Source organism: Argentina silus, assembly GCF_951799395.1.
Source record: "Argentina silus genome assembly, chromosome: 8".
Taxonomy (NCBI): Eukaryota; Metazoa; Chordata; class Actinopteri; order Argentiniformes; family Argentinidae; genus Argentina; species Argentina silus.
Genome location: NC_139662.1, coordinates 16,381,334 through 16,407,070, shown reverse-complemented (window position 1 = coordinate 16,407,070; position 25,737 = coordinate 16,381,334). Strand labels below are relative to the sequence as shown.

The 25,737-nt window shown below is 46.4% G+C and overlaps 3 protein-coding genes across 5 annotated transcripts in view; 2 read left to right on the top strand and 1 right to left on the bottom strand.

Annotated features, from left to right (window-relative positions):
* Positions 1 to 244: 244 nt before the first annotated feature.
* LOC310808614 (ADP-ribosylation factor-like protein 8A) lies at positions 245 to 5,046 on the top strand. 2 transcript variants are annotated; one of them, XR_014554368.1, is made up of 8 exons: positions 245 to 628; positions 1,014 to 1,094; positions 2,288 to 2,361; positions 2,441 to 2,534; positions 2,866 to 2,933; positions 3,071 to 3,141; positions 3,329 to 4,118; positions 4,273 to 5,046. XR_014554368.1 is itself a non-coding variant. In XM_083675609.1 (7 exons), exons 1-7 carry the CDS (start codon positions 506 to 508, stop codon positions 3,379 to 3,381), a joined length of 564 nt encoding a protein of 187 aa, XP_083531735.1. In that variant the 5' UTR covers positions 245 to 505; the 3' UTR covers positions 3,382 to 5,046. The 2 variants fall into 2 exon arrangements, 1 of the variants encoding a protein (XP_083531735.1); XM_083675609.1 differs by having other exon boundaries at positions 3,329 to 5,046.
* A 7,295-nt stretch (positions 5,047 to 12,341) lies between these two features.
* Positions 12,342 to 14,982, bottom strand: gpr37l1b (G protein-coupled receptor 37 like 1b; the record flags this gene model as incomplete). Its single annotated transcript, XM_083674440.1, has 2 exons — positions 14,544 to 14,982; positions 12,342 to 13,244 (listed from the first exon to the last, which is right to left on the bottom strand). The coding sequence occupies exons 1-2, from the start codon at positions 14,772 to 14,774 to the stop codon at positions 12,342 to 12,344; spliced, it is 1,134 nt and encodes a 377-aa protein (XP_083530566.1). The 5' UTR covers positions 14,775 to 14,982.
* Positions 14,983 to 23,983: 9,001 nt separating this feature from the next.
* Positions 23,984 to 25,737, top strand: part of itpr3 (inositol 1,4,5-trisphosphate receptor, type 3) — a 29,504-nt gene continuing 27,750 nt past the window's right edge. For both annotated transcript variants that reach the window (XM_083674452.1, XM_083674451.1), the window contains exon 1: positions 23,984 to 24,593. In XM_083674452.1, coding sequence (XP_083530578.1) covers positions 24,502 to 24,593 — 92 coding nt within the window. In that variant the 5' untranslated portion in view covers positions 23,984 to 24,501. The remainder of the gene's footprint in view (positions 24,594 to 25,737) is intronic.

Sequence of the window (25,737 nt, the reverse complement as noted above, 5' to 3'; positions counted from 1 at the left end):
TGTCTGAAATAGGTATAATACATGTGAAATACGTTATGGCCAATATAACAGTCAATCTCTAACCAGTAGCGTTGGATGCCAACCGCCGTAAAACCCCACTGAATAATAACTATAATAATAAGATAATCTCTCCACCAGGGGGGTCCACCCTCGTGAAGCGACAGAAGCATTCACGTCCAGTACCCTCTTTACGTGACGCCGCTCTCCGTGCGTAACTGTCAAACCCCACCCCAACGCGGAAGGACAAGCCTTGAGAAGAGAAGACAGACAGGTAGCAGAGACGCGGAGTAAACAATCGATTTATCAGAAAAATACAGATTAAATCAAACAGCCAACACGTGGACACAACATAGCCTTTCTTCTATTCACAACAGGCACAATATTTGCCCGTTGTTCGAGGTTTAGTGTGGTGTCACAGCAAGCTAGATATACAGCCTTGTAACGTTAGCTAGCTGGCTAGTAGCAGGGTCCAGTTCTAACAAGTGCCAGCACAACCCTTCCCAAAATGATCGCATTGATCAACAAACTCCTTGACTGGTTCAAGGCTCTGTTCTGGAAAGAGGAGATGGAGTTGACGCTGGTGGGACTCCAGTATTCCGGCAAGACAACCTTCGTAAACGTGATTGCGGTAAGTTAGCTAGCGTACGTTCAGTCGGCTAGCTTGGCTAACTGGCTAGTTAGCTGTCATGTCCATTGTTGTTGTTGAACTGATCCGATATGTTGTGGATCGAATCAAACAATCGCAATCAGCAAATGTAGCTATCTCTGTTACAACCAAACGAATTAATTAATATTTAACTCGAACATTTAGGACACTAAAGGACATTAAATACAACTGTTATATATTGCTATATAAAAATATATTGCTTACAGCCTTTTTGGCAGATAGTTTAGCTAACATGATGAGCATGTAATTTACTTGGCTGATTGCTTTGGCCACAACACTCTGGTGCAACCTTTTGAATATGTTATATATGTATAATAAGTGTCTGTATTTTCTGTCTGCCCTGCAGTCCGGCCAGTTCAGTGAAGACATGATTCCTACTGTGGGCTTCAACATGAGGAAGATCACCAAGGGAAACGTCACCATCAAGGTCAGTAGTACATACCATACACATATCCACTAGTATACTACGACTACTACTACTGCTATAGCCCCAACGCAACACTCCATCATTTCATGAGATGGAGTGTCATGGTATTGGCTTGCTGGAGCTTGCAACTAAATTCAACATGAGTGCCCTTACTTGTTTCAGCTGGAAAACTCCAAACATGGCACTCCGGATTGCATTTCCGCTTCTTCGTTTACAATTATGGCATTTAGCCAATCACCCTCTGCTGTACCTGCACACTATGCGGAAAATGAGTGCCATGTTTGGAGTTTTCCACCGTGGCTTCGGGTTATGATGGGTATAAAGTTAATCTGTATGGATATTAAGCCCTTTGGATATTTCGTGGGGCAGGAGAAAATCTCAGATGATGGAGAGTATGTAGACATTTTCAAACCTGGTTAAGTGAGGTAATGGCACTCATGTTGAATTAAGTTGCAAGCTCCAGCAAGCCAATACCATCTCTCATGAAATGATGGAGTGTAGCATCGGAGCTACTGCTACTGCCACCGCTACTGCCACCATTACTGCTACTACTACTGCTACTGCTACTACACTGCTACTACTGCTACCGCTGCCATTACTACTGCTGCTAATGCTAATGCTACTGCTGCAGCTACTACTACTACTGTTGCTACTACTATTACTACTGTTGCTACTACTACTATGACAACTACTACTATGACTACTACGACTACGACTACTACTGTTGCTACTACTGTTGCTGCTACTACTACTACCACCACCATTACTACTACTGATACTACTGCAGCTACCACTACCGCTACTACTACTACTACTACTTTTACTTCTATTACTGCTACAACTACTGCTGCTGCTACTACTACTACTACTGTATCTAGCTTATATTGCCGAACTAAGGGCCAGCCATGACACAGACATGCCTAGCCACTCAATGGTCATCACTGGATGACCATGTGCCTGAGGGAAGAGATTGAAGTATTCTATTTTCAATAAGCTTAAATGTTGTGAGTAACAGTGTTTAGATTGCAGTGTGTAGTAGTGTGAGTATTGAATTTAGACTGCAGTGTGTAGTCGTGTGAGTAGTGAATTCAGACTGTGTCGTGTTAGTATTGTATTTAGACTGTGTAGTGTTGTGAGTATTTAGACTGTGCTGTGTGTAGTGGTGTGAGTAACGTCGTCTTGCTTCCCTCCAGCTGTGGGACATCGGTGGCCAGCCTCGATTCAGGAGTATGTGGGAGCGTTACTGCCGAGGAGTCAGTGCCATTGTGTGAGTACCAGCTCTGACTCTCATCCCTCTAGTAGTACCAGTAGTGGATTCAGACTGATTAAACCATGTGATGTTCCAGGTATATGGTGGATGCAGCCGACCCAGAGAAGATCGAGGCATCTAAGAATGAACTACACAACCTGCTGGACAAGCCCCAGTTGCAGGGGATTCCTGTGAGTACCGTACTCAGGTTTACCATACCATACCCATAAATAGCCCATGCCCACACCACCATAACACCCCCCTAGACCCAGTTTGACTGATCTGGGAGTCATTTACCTACGCCGCCTGTCTATCTTAGAGTTCTTATACCATACCATGCTTAGATGGCTAATACCATACCATACCATGCTTAGATGGCTTATACCATACCATACCATGCTTAGATGGCTAATACCATACCATACCATGCTGCTCGATGGCTAATATGTGGTCATCAGGGCTCCAGCTCCATCCAGAGGGTGGAGCTAGGCTGATGCTGACCATGTTCTCCCCCTGTCTCAGGTGCTGGTCCTGGGCAACAAGAGGGACCTTACTGGGGCGCTGGATGAGAAGGAGCTGATCGAGAGAATGTGAGTAAGACAGAGAGAGAGGCTGTGTGTGTGTGTGTGTGTGTGTCTGTCTGTCTGTCTGTCTGTCCCTCCCTCCCTCCCTCCCTCCCTCCCTCCCTGTCCGCCTGTGTTATTGATGTTTTATCTGTGCTCTTCAGGAACCTGTCAGCCATCCAGGACAGAGAGATCTGCTGTTACTCCATCTCCTGCAAGGAGAAGGACAACATTGGTATGTTTCATTCACTGTTCCCCTAGCATAGCTTCCCCTAGTGTACCTTCCCCTAGCTTAGCTTACCTTCCTCAAGCATACCTGATGATTTGACAGCATATTTGTTTCTCTTCTCCTCATGTTGTTATTATTATGATGTTCTTCCATGTGTGACGTCTCCCTCCTCCTCGTCCTTCTCCTCCTCCAGACATCACACTACAGTGGCTGATCCAGCACTCCAGAACCAAGAGGAGCTCCTGAGAACCTCCCATTTGCTCCGACCCATCCTTGAGACCCCCTCTGGGTCTGCCACCCACCCTGTCCCAAACGTCCCAAGTCCCGTAACACCTGACCCCCACCCCACCCCAGCCCCCTACCTCAGACCGCCCCGCAAGCCTGCACCCTGTCCCCCCTTGCCCCAGTCCCCCACAGCTTGTCCATAGCCCCCATCTTTTTGTTGGATGCCCCCCCCCCCACCACCCTCTGTCTTTCTCTCTCTCTCTCTCTCCCTCCCTATCCCTCTTTCTCTCCCTCTCTCTCTTCTTCTCTCTCTCTCTCTCGCCAAGACCCCTCATCTGTTGCTGCTCTCACAGAGAACAGCATGGAGAACCTTTTACTTGCACTGTTCATTTTTTGTTTTTGTAAAATAATAATAATAATAATCTTCTTCTTGTGACAAACGTCTCTCCTCTGAAGGATAAAGTGGTACCTTCACAGCCCTGCAGACCAACGTCATTAATGCTCTTCATACTCAAACAAATTTGTTTCCTGTTGAGTTTGGTTCATATTCAACTGATCAACCCAGTGTGTTGATATCATGTCTTAGACAGTGGTCCTACCATTCCCAACCAGCAGGGTCAGTACCACGCTACCTTGTTGAGCAGAACGTCCTCACGTAACTAACTATGGGAGGAGGATCATGACAACGTTAGATTGAAGCTCTGGGAGTTTGTACGAGACTCTCAGTCTGTCTTTGTGAAAGGCTGACAGGAGGGCTTGTTAAAGAGTGCTGTTGCTGTCATCTCTGTTATGATGATGATGATGATGATGCAGTTTGTCTAGAGCAGTGCTCCTCACTCCTGGTTCTGGAGAGCCGCTGTGGGTCCAGGTTTTCATCCCTCAGGATCAGTCTGCATCAATGCAGCTCTCCAGGACCAGGAGTGAGGAGCACTGGTCTAGTATAATGTCCATGAAGCCTCCCTGATGTCTTCTAGTCCTGCTACAGCAGACACCTAAAGCTTTGGTTCCTCTGGCCACGTCATTTGTCAGGTTCCGCTGGCCACGTCATTGGTCAGTTTCGTCTGGCCATGTCATTGTTCAGATCATCTCCATCACATGGAACACACAACAACTAGTCTATTTATTGGTCTGTTTGCATCATCTCCTTCCCTGTTCTTCTCTCATTGGTTTAAATCATTTGAGCTCCTCTCCCCATTGTAATGTACCCATACTATTGGCCAGTTTCCTCCTCATTACACAATCATGAATATTCACGTAGAACTGCAGCTCTGTGATTGGTGATGAATAAACCCCTCCCCTAAGACACCTTACAGGTGCCAGCCAATAGGAGCCAGGCGTTGGACATGTCACATGAACTAATGATAAAGGCTTGTATCTAATTTTGTATAAACTTACATGTGTATCAATTATTGCTTCCTACATGGCCAACAGTAACTATTGATTATTGATTATTGACAACAACACCAAGGAGAAGATCCTTACTTCTATGTTTGCATGCTCGGGCATAAGTATTTGTGGGACCTTTGAGAGTTAACTATAAATGGTTATTTTTATGGCAAATATAGTAAATACTGTATCTGTTTTAACCTGTTTGTACATTATTGTTTGGATTCAGTTGATAATTGTGTTTTTAATAGGACATGCTTGTGTATGATACTAATAAAAACTATGTTGAAAACAACTTTATACTGTGTGTGTGTGTGTGTTATTAAATGTCCATGCACCCATCACTACCTGAGGTAAGGTAATTTCTGTCTCAAAACCCTCTGGTCTCTGAGAGAGAGAAGCGACAGAACCACCTTTCAGACCAGTAAATACTGAAGATGTGCTGCAGCAGTCATTAGACGTGTTGTATGTGTGAGAGGCCAGCAGGGGGCAGTAGTGACACAGGGCAGGATAGGAGGAGAGCGACTCATTCAGACAGCCCAATAGGGGACAGTAGTCACATAGTCACACACTCATTCAGACAGCCCACCCTCTGAGAGGATTCTGAACACATACAAGGTCTTCTACCACAACACATCTCCTAATGTGTGTGTGTGTGTGTGTGTGTGTGTGTGTGTGTTAGACCTCTCCTGACTGATTGTGTGTGTGTGTGTGTTAGACACAGGAGTCCTCATGGTGAACAACGTCAGGAGGTCTGTTTATAGGATCCACTGCTACAGTCCATAACATCAGACCAGAGATGGTACACACTGCTAATTCAGAAACAACAGCCTTGTTCTATAACAGGGGAGCAGCACCACTCTGACATGATCACACTGCTGGGGGAAGTGCGGGGGGAGGGGGTCCCCCTGGTCCTTTCTTCCTCCTTTCTCCCCTCACCTCCCTCCTCCACTCTCTCCCTCTCTCCTTTCTCCCCCACAACACAACCGTCCCACTCCACTCTCCATCACTGCTCTCTTCCCATGTCCCTTCTTTTCCCTGCTCTCTCATTCACTCTTCTTTCTCAATGCTGATTTTCAACAAGTGGGCAGAGCCTTTTCATGATGCCACCATGACCAGGGTGTTAGAGAGATAGAGGTCAGGAGATCAGGGTGTCCCTAGGCTTCCCAGCCACCGTGTGTGTGTATGTGTATGTATGCGTGTATGTGTATGTATGTGTGTGTGCGTGTGTGTACGTGCATGCGTGCGTGTGTATATGTGGTGTGTGTGTGTGTGTGTGTGTGTGTATGTGGTGCGTGTGTGTGTGTGTATATATGCTATAGGAGCGGTGGTCTCAGGGCTGAATGGAGGTACTACCCTCTGGTCCTCCTGGGTAGAGCGGACAGTGGTCCTGCATACAGAGGAGCTGTTCCCTCCTGATCCTGGCATCACACACACCACGGCTTCCTGTGCAGAGAACAAGGTGGTCCGGGTGTGTGTGTGTGTGTGTGTGTGTGTGTGTCAGTACTCGTGCCAGATCTGTTTCTGTTCCACAGAGGGCTGAGACGCAGTGTTTGGCCTTCGCCATGACAACAGGGGTGAATCACTCCCCGCCTCCCTGGCACCCCTCTGCCCCTCCTGGTCAGTATTCCCACAGAACAGAACCAACATTGTTCCTGTCGGGGGGAGGTGAGGCTGGCCTGTTCATAAGTGGGCACATTCAGGTCATATTAGTCCATGTTCACTGAGCCTACCCAAAGAGGACACATACACACACACACACACACCCACACACACACAAACACACACACGCTCTCTCTCTTTCTTTCTCTTTCTCGCCACCTCAATCTCTAACTCACTAGCACGCACAGCACTGCCTCACATGCGAGAAACATTGCTGTCTCATGTTGCTGTCACACACACACACACACACACACACACACACACACACTCGCAAACAAACATACACACACATGCACACATACACACACACAGGACCCCCGGATCACCCCCTGGCACACACACACACACACACACACACACACACACACACACACACACACACACACACAGGCAGAGTGACAGGCCCAGGCTTGGGAGCCATTGCCATTCCTAGCAGCTAGGAAGCCAGGCCCATTCACCTCCAGTCTGGTGTCCCACCTCAACACCACTACAACGTTGTTGTTTAGCAGCTCTCTCAACATGTTGCGGACACACATTACACAGACACACAGTATCTATGCTAACACACACACACACACACACACACACACACACACACACACACACACACACACACACACACACACACAGACACACACACACACACACACACACGTCAACCTGCACACCAACAGCCATGAAACCTTGTGCTAGAACGTCTAGTTATACAGTATATCACACCATGGTCATGTGATCGGTTACATCATAAACATATGAATATTTGTAATTTTTGCATGTGACCCCAGCTTGTTGTGTCATGAACAGTAACTTCCCGTGTGATTGTGTGTTACCTAGAAAACCTTCTCCCAGTCCCTGTTTGTGATTGGTGTTGAAAGTTGTGTGGATTTTGTGTGTGTGTGTGTGTGTGTGTGTGTGTGTGTGTGTGTGTGTGTGTGTGTGGCTTCATTAGGAGAACAGAGGAGGGACTGTTCCTTCAGCAGTCATTAGTGGCTTTAGAGAGGAGCTGGAGGAGTTCTGTCTTCACTGCTAATGAGGCTAGCATCTCTCTATCTCTCTCTCTCACTCACTCACACTCACACTCCCTCTCTCTCTCACACACACACATACACACACACACACACACACACACACACACACACACACACACATACACACACATTCACTCAGCAGGATAATCAGACTCTCTACTGATCCACACTGACCTCTGTAACCAATCAGCACTGGTTACCTAACCTCTATTCTCATACTGACCATCCAATCAAGTTTGCGTTTATTACATCCTTTGGAAGTATTGCTGTTACATCACCCTGTCTGTCTGTCTGTCTGTCTGCCTGTCTGTCTGCATGTCTGCCTGTCTGTCTGCCTGTTTGTCTGCCTGCCAGCCTGTCTGTCTGTGAGGAGGTCTGTGGTTGAGCTAGAAGGCTCTCTTCTCAGGGAACTGTGGTCAAACTGCCCATCACTCCCTCTCTTGAAACATCACATATGTTCCCATTCCTAGCTATCCATTCAATACTGTGAAATACAAAATATTAAAGATAAAAAAATGTGTGAGTTGTTAAACTAACCCTAATCCTAACCCTAACCCTAACAACATGAAAGAACAACCCTAACCCTAAATAACAGGCTACCGTCAAGTGGTGTGAAAAGTATCCGCAAGGCCCACTAAAGTGAGAATTGTCATTTCCAGTGTTTTGGTTTGAATTTTGGCTTCACCAGATCAAATTAGCGTCACCAAAATATGAAAAAATAGGTTTCTGTCATTTTCCTATACTGTTTATGTAAACATCTAGCCCTGCTTAGAGTGGTATATTAGAAGAGTGGCGCCAATGAAGGGGTACATTTCAGAACACCAACTGTCAACTGCACACTGCCCAAACAATGCCCAACAAGACTCCACTGTAGGCTATATTTTTCTTTATTTTGTTGCTACTTTTTTGTGGCAATGGAGGAAGTGGAACATGACATTTTTGCTATGATTGATGTCGTACTTTTCTACATGAGTCTACGGGTCATTAGGCGTGTCCAGCAGAGGCAGCATTCAAGAAGGGTTAGGAGAGATTGTGGAGCTGACCAAGGATCTCGCTGGGGAAGGTAGGCAACATACTCCAATTTATGTTGTGAATTTTGGACTGACAAGCCTTTGCCAACTTTGCCCGTTTTGCGCCTGAGCCATTCAACTGGCTATGGTCATTCCACTGATTGCTAAAACTAACACCAACACCAACTTCAAGAACTGCATTTCCCCTGGAGTGTGTCTCATGTGACCCTGAGATTCTTGGCTACAGGTGAGAGGGCCAAAATGTTTTCAGCTGTTATATCTGTCTATTAGATAGATTGATTAGTACAAACAATAATTTCCTAGTAATCAATTAACTTGTTGGTTTTAATACAGGGGAAACCTTCCAGAGTCTGTCATACCAATTTAGTATTGGGTGATCTACAATTATGAAGACTCAAATAGTTCCTTCACAAATCTATGGGGCAAGTTGCCAAGAAACCGTTTGCTTGACTGGGTAGCCAGTCTGAGAAATATTGCTAGTTTAGATTATAATGTTCTCACTGAATAGATACTGTAATTTCATCTGTTAAACTGTGAGATTTTCCAAATGTGTGGTATTTTTATTGTTTTATTTGAGAGTAGCCATGACGTTTTGATGCTGAAACTGCCTTTTTTCGTCCGCCATTTTCCCTGTCTTGTTAGTCCCGCCCACTTACATATCTTAGTCCAATAAAAAATCAATATTGGGTAAATTAGGAAGGATTTTTTTTTTAACTTTTAAACTATTTGAAGCCTCCAGTAATTTCATTGGTGCCACTCTTCTAATAGATATATATGCGTCTGTCACCACGACCTGCTCATGTTATACTCCAATAGGATGCATGCTCTGGACATTAAAACTCAATCAAATAAACCAATTATATAATTTGTTACAACATTTTACATCCCTCCCATTTTAGCCAACACTAGCAGTGCTCACATTGTCAGCAGGGCAAGTACAGATAAGAGCCCAGACTAGATGAAAATGGCCATTTAGAATGTTGTTGCAAAATGAAAGTCTTCAGAATACAAAGGTAAGAAAATGATAAAGTTATCTTATTGTTTGAGCTAGCAGAGTGTTGTATTTTGCAAGCTAAAAAAACCCACCTGTTTGCTAACTTATTTTTAATAGAGTGGCTAATAATTTTACAAAGCAAGCTTCCAAGTAACTCACCAAAAATCAATATGTCAATCAAAAAAGCGAACTGTCAATGAAATTTGCGAGCGTCATGCCCAGTCAATTCTGTAGTCTCATGGCTTGAGAAATTGTAAGAAGCGAAAAAGCGACTTCTTGCTTCTTTTTACTTGCTGCATTTTAGTTGTAAATAATTAAAGTATGTAATCTAACATTTACTCATAAATCATTTGATATGGAAATCAAAGTCACTTTAGCAGGCCTTTAAGTAAAAGTATATTGTAGTGATACCTTAATACCTTAATAAAAAATCCTTTCAAATGCTACTTGAGTTAAAGTCCTAAAGTATCTGGTTTTAAATGTACTTTATTAAAAAAAAGTAAAAATAAATACTGTTTAACAAAAAAGCAAAGCAGACATTTATTTATTTTTGCCTTATTGAGTCGTTTCTGAAAGGTGACATGACTGAAGTAAAAGTGCTCAAATTAAGTTAAGGCTGGGTGATATGGCCAAAATATCATATTATTCATATCACGTCCACATTTTTGGCGGTATTATTTTCTTTTTCTTAATAATATATCTTCCACTGCACAATGCACTAGGCCTACCTGTTGACAGATTTCATCCAGATTTTCTTTTGAAATGTAGTGGAGTAAAAGTCAAGTAAAGTACAGAAACAAAGTACTTATACCCTCCACTATGAGTTCCAACACCAGTCTCCCCCTCCACTGTGAGTTCCAGCCCCAGTCTCCCCCTCCTCCCCCACCCTCCCCCAGTCGCCCTCTCCTCCCCGCCACTGTGAGTTCCAGCCCAACCCACCCCCACCACCCCCCCTCTCCTTCCCCACCCTCCCCCTCCTCCCCCCTCACTACCCATGGTCTGGACAGTTAAATCCCCTGGTTGCCCCGGGTGACCAGGCAGGGTGAGAACGCGTTGGAAAGCTCGCCCGGCCACACAGTAACCTGGCAACTGAACTGGAGTGTGAGGGCATTGATATGCAGTGTGGCGTTCTTCCCTCCGCTCCGGAGAACAATATGGGCCTTATGAGAACCGCCGCGGAAATCTGCTACCGCTCAGAGAGGAGAGAGAGAGAGAGAGAGAGAGAGAGAGAGAGAGAGAGAGAGAGAGAGAGAGAGAGAGAGAGAGAGGTAGCCCATTACTGAGCTGAGACACTCAATAAGCTGGTCAGTGAAGCACAAACTCACACCATCTCTTCAACTGACAGATCAGTCGGCCAGCTCAGCTTCTTTATAAACTGACTTTGATCCACTCTCTCTGGGAGGGAGAAAAACAAGTCAAACTTGTACAAACTTTATTGCATAAATTAAAGACAACTGCAGCTGGATATACATCTTATCAAGTTTTGTTTTTATTTACAAAATGAAGTCGGGAGACTTTCCACTGTACAGCTCCTTACGACTATCCGGTACAAGATCTCTGCTTAATAAATCTGATTTCACAGCACTTTGATTTGATTACAACACTAAGTCTCTCGACTTATAAAACTCAAAGACGTCATTTGTACAAAACATAGCATGGCTAGAGATGGTGCATGATGGGAACATGAGGAGAACTAAGGCACAGTCGGCTGTGTGGGATAACGCCGAAACTACACCAATACCGAAACGAGAGCGTACCGTCATAGCTCCGTTAACACAGTTTTCAGGGTGCTGCACCAAGAGCGAGATGAGATGCGCTGCCACAAAGTTTATCTGATGACAAAATAGGCTATATTTCATACAGGGAAGCTATCTGAAAATAATTTCGGCTATACTTCATAACTGGAGGCTATATTCGTGAAACCTCAACAACGAACCAGCAATTTCAATAGTTTGAAGTAGTCTATCCCTGCATGACATTGAGAATTGCGTCAACATTGTTTATCTTTTTTTAATACAAGCCGAAAATGCGATACCGAACCATTGTGTGCAGGGTGATTTGTGCAATTTTCCTACTTAGTTTTAGGATAATTGAGATTATTTGTTCATTTATATTTGATATGATTGAAGCGTAAAACTACGCTGCTTCAAGCGAGTCTCGCTTCGCAGACGTGCTGCTTTCGCATGCTGTCTAGCAAGTCTCATATATCACTGTGACTTGTTAAACTGCGGCTCACGGTACGGAGACGTTACGGTGCTGGTATAGTTTGGCCGTAACATCTGTAAAAGGCTGTGACGTCACACATATTCAACTCAGTTCCCCACGCTCGTGTGCTCTGATGGAACGTTAGTCATAAGATTCTACCGTAATACTCAGGTTATCATGACCTAATAAAAACATCAGTCAGAGAGGCTCTTCTACAGGGGTTATTACGGCATGGAGCTGGTCGCCTCTCCTGGCCTCTAGTCCGTCTGGACATCACTTCCTGTACATGAACCAGTTTAACCAGAGACACCAAATCACCACAACACCACCTTACAGCAGCTTAACACTGGGAAGGGTCTGGGGGGGGGGGGGTCTGAGAAGGGTCTGGGGGGGTCTGGGAGGGATCTGGGATGGTCTGGGACCTACCTGGAGAATAAACCAATCAGATCAACATTACAGACGTGAAGGAGAGAGAGGAGGACTTTGACGACAGGTGTGTCCGTAAACAAGTCCAATATCTACTCCTCTTAGGCTGTCTAATGATGGGTAAGCTGAGGGGGGAGTCAGTGGTGAGGGGGGTGGGGGGAGGGGGAGTCAGGGATGAGAGGGAGAGTCAGGGGTGCGTGGAGGGAGTCTGGGGTGTGGGGGGGGGGGGAGTCAGGGGTGTGGTCCAGTTCAGCTGCTGGTGCTGATGGCCAGGATGGTGGAGCTGTCCTTGGCCTTGTCAAAGAAGATGGAGGATGAGGACATCTCATTGGTGCTCTTCAGCTTGGCCTGGGCGGCGGCATGGGAGGGGGAGGAGCCAGGGTGGCGGGAGGGGGAGGGGCCGGGCTGGTGACACTCCTCGCAGCAGCAGCAGCAGCAGTCCATGAAGGCCTGTCCCAGAGACTTACACAGACACAGCAGCAGCACCGGCGTCACCGACGACTTGAAGAACAACAGGAAGTGGTTGATGAGCGCCAGCAGGGCGGCGGTGTTGTCAGAGATGGGCGTGGCCGTGTAGGCCAGCGCGATGTTCACCACGTTCTCTGGCAGAGCGCAGACGCCGTAGACAACGGCCAGGGCCATGACGGTCACGTTGAGCTGCCGCTCCACCTGCTGCCCGTGGTGCTTCTTAGACGGCGAGGAGGCGGAGCCGGAGGAGCGGCCGTGGTCATCGGTGCCACGGGGGGTGGAGTCTCCCGACACATTGCAAGTGGCGAGCTGGCAGAGCAGCGTGAAGACGACAGGGAGGCAGAAGTAGCAGCCGAAGTACCACCACATCCTGGCGTCATGGTACTGCAGGATCAGGGCGTAGACGGACTCTGGCAGGGCGGAGGAGGGCGCAGAGGACGGGTTGATGGTGCAGGAGTCCACTAGGACGCCGGAGACCGGGGACACAGCCTGGGAGAGCTGCCACAGCAGCAGCTCTGGGGAGGCCAGCACCATGGAGCTCAGCCAGATGACAAGCAGCTTGGCGAAGACGGAGCGGCAGCGCTCCACACGACGAGCCTTGGGCTGCTGGGAGCTGGTGGCCGCGTGGAAACGGTCGATGCCCAGAGCACACAGGCTGAAGGATGTGATCCCTAGAGACGTCACCTGGGGAGGGGGGGGAGGGGGGAGATCTGGTTATAATGGGTTTTCAATATTAAGGGTAGAGGAAAGAGATCTAGGACTTTTCACAACGTTGTCATACATCTGTCACAATACACTTCCAGATCATGAAGCCACCTGCCCTGGGTTCAACCAATGGAATAAAAAGAAAAAAGCAAACCCCTCCCACCTGGTGCTCCAGACAGGCTCAAGCAAATGCTCAAAGTATTTGAAAGGACTTAAAATATATTAGACACAGGTCTGAAAGCTTCACTATAGTAACCTTGTCCCCAGGCTACAGTGCACAGCACATATGAGCCTGGAATAACAACGGCTTAAACCTGGCCTTAGAGGGAATTCATTAACTGAGTAAAGTATTTGTTATTATTTGATTTCAGTTAATCACACGACTGAGAGGCGTAGCTCCAAATTGGGCACTGGGCGGAGGGGGGGGGAGTGCTGTGGTAGATGATTGATGCGAGGTAAAGCCAATGGCTATGTGACCGGCAGTTTCTCCTGGTCTTTCTATTGTAAACAAAGGCCAAGTTTGAAGGGTAGGTCCACCAGACCTTCAGAGCATTGGGGCAGAAGTGTCTGGGAAGGAGATTAACACTACAGCTGAACAACCATCTCTCCAATCACACAGAGAGAAGGCGTTTCCATGGAGACTCTCAGTTATAACAGTTTCAATATGGTCTTTCTCTAACATGTGACATCAAGGGGAGAGGGAAGCTGTTGTTCTACAGATTAGAAGAGTCGTGATGTATGGCTGTACACCTTTTAGTCATGTAACAGGCTCGAGTACATATTTGTGAGATGATGAAATAAACTTTATCTGCAAAAAATCAAAAGCTGATCAAATGAAGAAGCATCTTTTTCTCCAAAACAGCAAGATCTCATCTTATGAGCTTTCCTTTATTGGCTGGATTTGCAACTCAACCAAAGTAAATATGTAACTCTAATGCAATATGAGAGCCAACAGATGTTTGTTTTAGACAAGCAGCTCAGCTTGTAACACATTAACCTCACCTAGCTCTCTTCACATGAACCAATTACTAAAGCTGTGTTCATTATTACCATACTAGGCCTGTGATTCACCATAAGGCAAGGAGAAGGTGTGTGTGTGTGTGTGTGTGTGTGTGTGTGTGTGTGTGTGTGTGTGTGTGTGTGTGTGTGTGTGTGTGTGTGTGTGTGTGTGTTGTGAGAGTGTGCGTGTGTGTCTGTGCGTGTTTGTGTTTGTGTTTGTATGTGTGTGTGTATTTGCCTGTGTATGTGTGTGGGTGAGTGACTACGAACCACACCCACCTCCATATAAGGCACCATCCTGCAGGAGATGTCCCCCAGCAGCCTCTTATTGGTCAGCTCGTTGAAGACCACCACAGGCAGGCAGAAGCAAAGGACCAGGAAGTCCCAGAAGGCCAGTGAGGCCAGGATGTAGTTCCAGGCGCTCCTCATGTAGTAGTTCTGCCAGACGATGCACATGACGGCCAGGTTCCCCACCACGCCCACCGCAAACACCACCAGGGAGAGGAACATTACCCCGTAGGCACTGTACGAGCTGTCAGTGACGGGGTACAGGGGATTGTGGATGCGGGTCACCCCCCTCTCCGTGGTGGTGCTGCTAGAGTTCCCCTGATCCCCAGCCCCATCCCCCAGGGCCAGGGTAGTGTTGGAGAGCTGGGTGGCGGTGGGCGTGGGGGAGAAGTCGTTCTCGTAGGAGTGAGAGAAGGTGGACTGTTGTTCCCCGGTGTCCTCCTCCTCTGCACCGCGCGGCGCTCTCCGGTGCTGCCGCTCCAAGTCCAGGTCCAGAACTGACTCCTCCTCCTCCACGGTGTTGAACCCCTGACTCTGAATCACCTGGATGCTCAGATCCAACGGAGACGCACCCTTCACCTGAGGCTCCGTTCCTCCTGTCTGCTTCTCCCTCTGAACCCCGGCGGGCTGGGGGACAGTCTTGGCACCACAGCCACACACAGCCAATAACATTAACAGGGGAAAGGATGGCAGCATCTTGACTGTCGTCTCAAAGTAGCTTTTCTTAAAGTTCCCAAACGTCCTGGCTGGTATCAATGCAGGAAGCTGTCGACCAAACGTCCCAGCTGCAGGAGAAGGTGCTGATCACTGTGGAAGGTAAAGCTGAGGCCCGTTAGAACAAGATCATCTAGGATAGGAGAGGAGGCAGCCTGTCTGTGTCGGGGGTGCTAGCTGTGGCTCTGTCTGGGGAGACCAGGGTCTCTCTGTGTGTCCTGAAGCTGCTGTAAGGACCTGTCTCGCTCTGTGTCCTGTAGCTGTATCTGGGGAGACTTGAGTCTCTCTGTGTTGTGAAGCTGCTGGACCTGCGTCTCTCTCTCTGTGTGTCTGAGGCTGCGGTCCTGTAGGGGCGTCTGTCCCATAGGGGCGTCTGGGAGGTGCTGCTGCTGCTGGCCCGGCCCCCGTCTACTCACAGCCTCAGACATGGCTGGCTGGAGCCTTTGTCAGCAGAGACAACAGAACAGGACAGAACAGACCGAGCCTGTGTGTTTCTCTCTGGGGGCCCCTGAAAATAGCACAGCACTACTGCCCCCTGCTGGCCCCGGGCGTGGGAACTAAAAACAGCATGGTTCAGTTTACAGACTCTGGTTTAAATACAAGCCCTAGTGGTGTAAAACCAGAGGACTGATGGGTAGATATAGGTACTATAGACTGGTCCAGGTGTAGATATAAGTACTATAGACTGGTTCAGGTGTAGGTATAGACTACAAACTGGTTCAGGTGTAGATATAGACTATAGACTGGTTCAGGTGTAGATATAGGTACTATAGACTGGTTCAGGTGTAGATAAAGACTATAGATTGGTTCAGGTGTAGATATAGACTATAGACTGGTTCAGGTGTAGATATAGGTACTATAAACTGGTCCAGGTGTAGATATAGAGTATAGACTGGTTCAGGTGTAGATATAGGTCCCATAGACTGGTTCAGGTGTAGATATAGACTATAGACTGGTTCAGATGTAGATATAGGTACCATAGACTGGTATAGATGATATAGTCATCATCACTGATTGTCAGAAGAACATACAGAACAAAGGCAATGCCATTTTCTCACAGAATCATGTCAGATAATGGCATAAACTTGCACTTTCAATGTTGGCAGCATGTTTTGGCCAGTAGAGAGCAGGCACCGTATTTTGGCCAGTAGAGAGCAGTGTCTCTCTGAAAACTACATCAGTTCCCTGACCATATGAGACCTCTTTTTAGTTCTGTTCCCCAAACACACAGTAAACATACACACTGTCTCAATCAAGATGTCATTCAACACTGTAAACTTTATTACAATAAAGCATGAAAGATAATACATACAAGTTCTGTAAAAGTGAATAGATAAGATATAATGTTTAAGCTCTGCAAACAAGGAAACTGAGATGTGATGATAGCTATGACTAGTACTGCATCACTCTGTCTCTATCTGCTGTGTATTATTCAAAGTTGAGGTTTCTAGTTCACACACACACACACACACAAACACGCACGCACACACACACACACACACACGCACACACACACACACACACACACACACACACACACACACACAGCTGTGTCTACTCCTGATACAACCCTACACTATCAACAGTATTAACAGGATACATTCCCACTGGAGGGTGGAGTTATTGACTTAACCTGCAATCCATGGGAGTGTGTCATAACACTCAATTACACTGCCCAACCATAGAATACCCACAACCACACGTACACACACACACACCTTCTCTCCTCAATGGCAAAGATACCTTCACACACACACCACTGGCAGGATGATAACAGGACCATCCCTCCCTCTTCACAAACAGAGATCCTTCTGGTCCCTGAAGCTGGTTGACTCCATTGGTAAACACTCAGCTGAGCATGTCCCGCAGTACAGACACAACACCTGCATGTCCCGCAGTACAGACACAGCTACTTGCTCCTCAGGTCAGTACAGACACAGCTACCTGCTCCTCGGGTCAGTACAGACACAGCTACCTACTCCTCAGTACTGACACAGCTACCTGCTCCTCAGTACTGACACAGCTACCTGCTCCTCAGGTCAGTACAGATACAGCTACCTGCTCCTCAGGTCAGTACTGACACAGCTACCTGCTCCTCAGGTCAGTACAGACACAGCTACCTGCTCCTCAGGTCAGTACAGACACAGCTACCTGCTCCTCAGTACAGATGCAGCTACTTGCTCCTCAGTACAGACACAGCTACCTGCTCCTCAGTACAGACACAGCTACCTGCTCCTCAGGTCAGTACAGACACAGCTACCTGCTCCTCAGGTCAGTACAGATGCAGCTACCTGCTCCTCAGTACAGACACAGCTACCTGCTCCTCAGGTCAGTACTGACACAGCTACCTGCTCCTCAGCTCAGTACAGACACAGCTACCTGCTCCTCAGGTCAGTACAGACACAGCTACCTGCTCCTCAGTACTGACACAGCTACCTGCAGGGGAAGGTGAGGGCCTCAGGGTCTTCTAAGGCTGAGGGAAGTATTTTACGGAGGACAAAGTTCACACGCCGTCATGCAAGGAGCTGTGGCTTCAACTGTCAAGGTGTCATGCAACAGGCTGTTACTTCTCTTCTCTCTGCTGCCAGGTGACACATTCACATCTGCATATTCTCACTATGAACAGACCCAGGCATGGGACTCTCTGTCCCGCCTGCCCAACATGTTCTACACCTCTCTCTTCCTCCCTTTCTCTCTCTCTCTCTCCCTCTATCTCTCTCTCTCTCCCTATATCTCTCTCTCCCCCCCCTCTCCCCCTCCCTGGTCCACCTGGTCTCTGTGTCTCCCTGTGCTCATGCTGGCTGCTGGATCATGACCATATAAGGAAGTATATCAGAGGAGGACGGAGGCTCCTTCAGGATCAACAGGCATCATGACCCCTGGGTTTAGGGGTCAGACACACGTGAGCGTCCAGATCCTAATGAGGAAGTGTCGGTGTGTGGGTATGTGTCTGACCAACCAGACCTTGTATGGTTGCCGTGGGGATACAGCTGTAGGAGGAATGTCATTGTGAAACCAGTCCACTCTCAGAAACAAGGGTTCTAAAAGGGTTCTCTGGCTGTCCCAGTGGAATAACCCTGTGAAGACCCCTTTTGGTTCCAGATGGAACCTTCTTTTCAAAGCATATTTAAAACACAAACACGAAGGGCTCTATTTTCAGCCAGGACAAAATGGACACAAGTGGTGTCCATTTTCACAACTGGTGAAAATACCACAGCGCTGCAGCACGATCTCATCTACGCTCAGGTGGGTGGAGTAGCAGTAATGGAGGCGTGTTCACAACAATAAACATGTCAAGTGCCATCAGGTGTGCTAAAATATTCTGGCCTTGAAAATAGCACTATTAGTTCAAACACACCCCCTTGCGCCACCACCAGTGCCCCCGCCAGCACCTGTGCTAAGTTTGTACGCCGTTCAAATATAGCCCACAGTCTTTTCTATCTTCTCAATGGGTACTGAAGTTCTGTGCTATTCCCTGGTCTGGGTACTGTAGTTCTGTGCTGTTTCCTGGTCTGGTTGTAGTTCTGTGCTGTTTCCTGGTATGAGAGTGACCAATCAGGGGTATCTAGTGTGTTTGCAATCTATTGTTGATAAAACAATGTGTCTGAATGACCCTGCCGTGACCCCGCTCGCTGTAAAGCCTTTGACTTCAGCTGGACAATCAGCAAGTTCCTTCCGCTCCTCCTCTAGGGAGGTCTCTCTCTCTCTCTCTCTCTCTGTCTCTCTCAATCTCCCTGTCTCTCTCTCTCTCTCTCTCTCTCTCTCTCTCAATCTCTGTGTCTCTTTCCCTCTCTCTCTCTCTCAATCTCCCCCTCTCTCTCTCTCTCTCTCAATCTCCCTGTCTCTCTCTCAATCTCCCTGTCTCTCTCTCTTTCAATCTCCCTGTCTCTCTCTCTCTCTCTCTCTCAATCTCCCTGTCTCTCTCTCTCCATTGCTCTTTCTCTCTCTGTTGCTCTTTCTCTCTCTTTCTCTCTCTTTCTCTCTCGCTCTGGGCTCCAACTGTATAAGCCTGGAAAGCTAAAGGCAACATAGTTAAAACATGTTGTTGCATGTCCCCAGTCTCTCTCTCCGGTAGGTCTATCTCTCCCTCTCTCTCCCTCTCTCTCTCTCTCTCTCTCTCTCTGTCTCTCTCTCTCTTTTAAGGGATAGATCAGCTTTGAAATTAGTAAATAGAATTTAAGTTTTATCCGATAGCATTGCTTACATCATTTCTAGTCCCTGTTTCCCCCTGCCCCAACCCTCCCCTAATTGGAGGACATGAAAACAAATTATAATTATAATTATAGGTATAATACACTTCCCTCTCTCTCTCTCTTTCTCTCTCTCTCTCTCTCTCTGAGGAGTCGCAAGAGTTGGAGCATTTTTAAAACACGGTCACAGATGGTAAATCCTCTCAGAAACCTCTCCTCTTTCCTATCTCTTTTTAAACCCGCCCAGCTTCATGGACGTCGTGTCAAAGGAAAATATGTCAGTGGTTCTGGGAATAAACAAGTTGTATTCTAGGTCACTGCATCAGACAGGTTCTAGAGGAATAGAGTTATTACAGGGTTATTACACAGGAATAAGTACTTTATTTTCTCACTCTGTTTTTCTCACTTTCTATGTTGCTTCTCTCTGTTTTTCAGTCATGGAAAGTGCACTAGAGTACCAAGGAGAATCCTTCAAGGCCGTTACTAAGCCTTGGCTGCTGATCTTGGCATGGATGATCTGCACGAAAGCACTACACGTGGTTGAGGAATGTTACAGATGTTGCGTGATCAGTGATGAGATAAGAGGAAGATATTTATCAGTTTCTCTGTAGAATGCCTTGATTTATGCCCATGGGGAAATGACTCTGTCAAAGCAGCTCACTGTAGCTGTAAGTCAACTCAGGACAAAAGCATTAAACAGGAAAGCTCTGTCTCTGTCTGTTACATGGACAGAGTGTTCAGTGTTCTATAGTGTTCCAGAGTGTTCCAAAGTCTTCAGTGTTTTATAGTGTTCTACAGTGTTCTACAGTATTCCAGAGTGTTCCAGAGTTTTCAGTGTTCTAGAGTGCTCTATAGTGTTCAGTGTTCTAAAGTGTTCCAGAGTGTTCAGTGTTCTAAAGTGTCCTAGAGTGTTCCCTGTTCTACTGTAATCAGTGTTCTCCAGTGTTCCAGAGTGTTCAGTGTTCTTTCGTGTTCTATAGTGTTCGAGTGTTCTAGAGTGTTCCACAGTGTTCAGTGTTCTATAGTTTTCTATAGTGTTCAGTGTTCTATAGTTTCCTATAGTGTTCAGTGTTCTATAGTGTTCCACAGTGTTCAGTGTTCTATAGTGTTCTACAGTGTTCTACAGTGTTTCCGTGTTCTAGAGTGTTTTATAGTATTCTACAGTGTTCAAAGTCCAGCGGAACTCGGAAGACCTCTCTCACGCCCCTCCACTGGGGCTTTCTTTCTATCGCCATGGAGACCAGCACGAAGAAACCTTGAATGGCCAGTGGTCGCCATGGCCACACTCTGAGTGTATATGTCTCAGGGCCCCAGAGGAGTATAAATCTTATGGCCCAGGTGTGTGGGCCAGGACTGGACATGAATGAGAGAGGGAGAGGGAGAGAGAGAGAGAGAGAGAGAGAGAGAGAGAGAGAGAGAGAGAGAGAGAGAGATAGAGAGACTGTATGGTCTAGTGCCCCAGAGGACTATAAATCATACTACCCAGGGTGCCAGGGTGCAGGTATGGACCAGGCTGGACATGAATATTAATAACAATGGCCTCTCAATGGCCGTGCCAACCAGGGGCCGCATGGAGGAAATACAGACAGGGTGGACTGGCAAGCCCAAAGAGGGGCTGCTCTCCACTGGCCCAAAGAGGGGCTGCTCTCCACTGGCCCAAAGAGGGGCTGCTCTCCACTGGCCCAAAGAGGGTCTGCTCTCCACTGGCCCAAAGACGGTCTGCTCTCCACTGGCCCAAAGAGGGTCTGCTCTCCACTGGCCCAAAGACGGTCTGCTCTCCACTGGCCCAAAGTGGGTCTGCCTGGCAGACCCAAAGAGGGTCCATCCCCCCTACCTTGTGAGAAATCTATATTTTGGGGAAATCTGAGAGGAACAATTTGCTTGTTTATATGAATTTTCGAGTCACTCCAGATGTTTTGCTTTTAGTCAGACTGCACAACAGACCCTCCGATCTAAAGGTTGTTAGGTGGCATTAAACAAATGTTAAATGTTAAAGTGGCCCATTGTTATAGTAAAGGTCATTCTCTCAAACACTGACCTTTTCAACGGTCCTAGAGGTTCTAGAACACCATGGAACAGAGAGGCTGTATCAGCACTAAACACACATTGTGTTGAGTGGAGAGAGCTGCAGGTCTGTCACAGTATGTGTGCTTGGCCTGGACTAGACTACTGCACTAGGACTAGGACTAGCCTACAACACTGTTAAACCAGACTGTCGCTACTAGGTCTAGGACTAGCCTATAACATTGTTAAACCAGACTACAGCACTAGGACTAGCCTACAACACTGTTAAACCAGACTGTACTGTACTAGGACTAGCCTACAACACTGTTAAACCAGACTGTACTGTACTAGGACTAGCCTACAACACTGTTAAACCAGACTACAGTACTGGGAATAGGACGAGGACTAGCCTACAACACTGTTAAACCAGACTACAGTACGAGGACTAGGACTAGCGGAAGAGGAGTTGTACAGTCTTATTGCGGCAGGCAGAAAAGATCTCTCGTGCTTCTTAATGCAACGTGATTGTAATAGTCTGTTGCTAAAGGAGCTTCTCTGCTCTGCCACAGTGTCATGGAGGGGATGGGAGGGATTGTCCATGATGGCCAGGAGTTTGGTCCTCATCCTTCTATTGGCCAACTCCTCCACTGTGTCCAGGGTGACACAGAGGACAGAACCAGCTTTCCTAATAAGCTTGTTCAGCCTCTTGGTGTCACCTTCCTTGATGCTGCCCCCCTCCCAGCATACCAACGCGTACAGCACTGCGCTCAAGTTCAAATACCCCCACCCGCGCTGTCAAATAGCTAGCTTTTCGATAGCGTAGCTGGTTTACATCGGGTATTTGACGAGACGGTCATGTGTGTTGGCAAGCCAGAGGTCGGAAGTTCGAGGTTTGGTCGGGGCAAGTCGAATTGTGGGGCTACTGTTTGTAACAACTTCATGTCTGTTTCAATAGCATAGTGACTCTCTGGTAGCACTGATGTTTTGCATAGCATAGTGACCCTCTGGCAGGTGTTTAGCATAGTGAGCCTGCAGCAGATCCTTCAGATTGAGACTCATCTGCCTAATGAGGTTCTTTCATGTTTGTCTTCTACACCTGGTCCTCAACCCTGATAGGCTCACTGGGGCTGGTTGCTGTAGGAAATGGGTTCTAATGGTGTGTTCAGCAGCTGTAGGAAACATCACAGGTATTGCCTTATTAACCCATAGTAAACAAAAATCACTGACTTCCATGTGCACAAACATAGCTTGTCCTACTAACATATTGTAACGACCCTGTGTAAGGCCCGTTAGCAGCTCCGCCAAGTGAGTTAACTCTCTTGGTGTTGTGGCTAGCGCGGCCGGTTTGTAAGCGGAAGGTTGCGAGTTCGATACCCGCTTAAGGCAAGCTGCTCTGCCCCGCCGTTCGCTACAATATGTTTATGCATAACAGCAGATGAAAAGTCACACCCCTGGACATGGCACATAAAGGGCAGTTGGCCTAATCAATGTAAAAACAAGCTCTGCGTTTGAGAGGATATTGATCACAAAATCAGTGCTTATCTCTTTACTGAAGTTGATTTGTAGATCAGTGATATGCGCAGCGCACTGTTCAAACTAACTGAGACTAACAGGGTCGTGTTTTCCCCGTCAGCTCGTAACATTGCAACGTTACAATGAGAAAGTCCTACAATTCCACTAATGTCATGCATACTTTTGATTGGACCAAGCAACTAACACCTCTCTCCAAAAACTCTTGTCCATTTAGTCTGATTTTAGTCACAGAGATGATTTCGTTTTAGGGTATTTTCTGGGTCTATTTGGTCAGTTATCGTCTCGTCTTTTGCCACAGAAAAATAGGTGTTTGAAGAATATTTTCATCATTCATTTCGTTGACAAAATTAACACTGGTTCACGAGTGGGAAATAACCACTAGAAGGGCCTTCCAAGTGGGAAACTTCGACCAGTATGATGACCTTCCACCTTGTCAGAAAACAGACGCTTATAGTAAATGGTAAAAATATCAACTGTATTCATCTTTCTGTACAATTTTAACACATTTAACTGTTACACACGTGTATATTTGTAGTTTGTTAACGTTCAGTATGGATTGCTAACGAAATCTCATTGGTGGAAGAGTTGTTCCCACTTCAAAAAAACTCGAATGCTTCATGTCAGAGTTATGACTTCACCAAATGAGAGCTACGAGTTCCAAAAATACACACCATAACCCCTGCAGGCCTAGAGGAGAGGGAAGTTATTTTTTTTATGTGTTGTTTTTAGTAATTGCAAAATAGGCCTTGGTCACAGTGTGTTACCCTTGTATAAATAAAGGTTAAATAAAATGTAATTTGTCTTTATTGCATAAATTATAAAATCATTTTATTTTATTGATCTAATATTATGATTGATTCAATCCATTGTACACCAGGTACATGTCTATAAATTATAACTAAATCTACAAGATATATTATTATTACAGTTTGGGTTTACAGTGTGTGTCACTGAATACATACTTGAATGACCATACAATATGACGTGACAATTATTATTTCCAGTACATGTATTGTTTTTAGACTAAATGCATAGGCTACATACTGTAGACAAGACTCACACAATGTCTCTCAGTAGGGGACGGGGACGGGGCGAACCCTTCTCGTCTACAGTGTCAGAATCCACGGTCAGAAAACACTTGAGGAGTTATCAGCAGAACAGTAGGCTGCACACTTCCTGGTTTCAATAGCTCCCTCTCTTCAAGGTGCGGGGGCAACATGACTATTTCGCTGTCACACTCGCATTTCCTCTGCTTTAACTTAACCTCCTTATACTACTGCACGTTATCGGCTTTCAACCTTATTTAACAGCATATAAAGACAAACTATTTGAACTTATGACATTTTCCCTCTCATGCAAACACAATCTTATATCAGATGAAGTTTCCCAGTGTGAGAATCAGGAAGAGTGAGGCGTAGCGCTCCCAAGAAGTTGCAGATAAGAGCTGAAGACGGAGCGAGAGAAAGTTTGTTTTTCACTGTTTGTCTTCAACGGGAAAGACACTGAAGATGTCAGACTCAATGTCCAGTTTCCTGCACATCGGGGACATAGTCTCTCTCTACGCGGAGGGCTCCGTCAATGGTTTCATAAGTACTCTTGGGTAAGTAGCTTCTGATCGTGCCTTTCTCTACCTGTGTGTGATTGTGTCTTGAACAAGTTGAACATCTGTCATTTAGGCAGTTAATAAATCTTAATGTCAACATGCTGGCTGGCATGTTTCCATAAGCAATCTCTCTCTGATACGCAGCTCGGCAGAGTCTTGAAGACTGCTGCTGCTGTTTGAAGTTCAGCGCTCTGCGTGTGTAGGTCCGTGGCGGAGTAAAGTCGTACCACAGTAATAAGTGTTGTTCAGACACTCATCCTTAAACTGCAGTGATTCTTCACTACAGTAACCGTCTTAATAGTTTCATAACCTTCATTTACCTCTGAGATGTTTAGTTTTATAGTGAGATGTTATGTTGTTATCCAGTGTGAGGTATGTTGAGGAAAGACAGTCTGTTCAGTATGGCAGAAGAACAACCGTGGAACATTATTCTCAGATCCAGTAAACACTATATTAATGACGAATGTCCCATTTACTCAAACATGAAAACTCCTCCAGCATGTTCTCTCGGTTCCTACCTGTTTCCTGGCTGTGGTCCCAGTCCAGACACACACAACATTGAGTTTGGGTTGGGCTGATGAGAGATACACTCATAATAATGGTGATCAATATTTCCCCCTGCGTCATGTCTCCCAGTCCTCAGATGCATCCACAGCTTCCACTGTCTGTTCAAGTTGCACCTTTAAGCACATCATATTCATATCCTCAACCTGTGTCTTTGTGCCCTAGCAGCAGGTGGATATGAACACATGTGAGTGTGATGTCTAGAGGTCTACATGTTATTGTTGCGACACAGACATTCTCCTGTTTGTTTAGTAAGTCAGTGAACGGCATGGAACATTAATCACGCATCAGGCCGGTACTGTACATACATGTGCTGCTCTGTATGGGAAGAGGAGGGGGCCTGCGGGGGTGTAGTGGTGTGTGGAAACACACATACACACAGGAAGTGGTGCCAGTCTGTGCTCAATAGATTTCCAGTAGTGCTAGTGGTCTGACTGGAGACTGTAATCACTCTCTTCTATTCATACTGTGTTCTATTCTAGTGTTTCCTGTGGTTCCAACTGCAGTGCCAGGCTAGAGACAATTATACTGGAATAAAGACACTGGGAGAGAAACTTACACTGGTAGAGAGAGACTT

Bases quoted from the DNA above. Each gene is read 5' to 3' on its own strand.
- LOC310808614 (XM_083675609.1), top strand. From the start codon at position 506: ATGATCGCATTGATCAACAAACTCCTTGACTGGTTCAAGGCTCTGTTC. The intron at 1,095-2,287 runs GTCAGTAGTACA...GCTTCCCTCCAG, and splicing joins AGGGAAACGTCACCATCAAG to CTGTGGGACATCGGTGGCCA. The intron at 3,142-3,328 runs GTATGTTTCATT...CTCCTCCTCCAG, and splicing joins CAAGGAGAAGGACAACATTG to ACATCACACTACAGTGGCTG.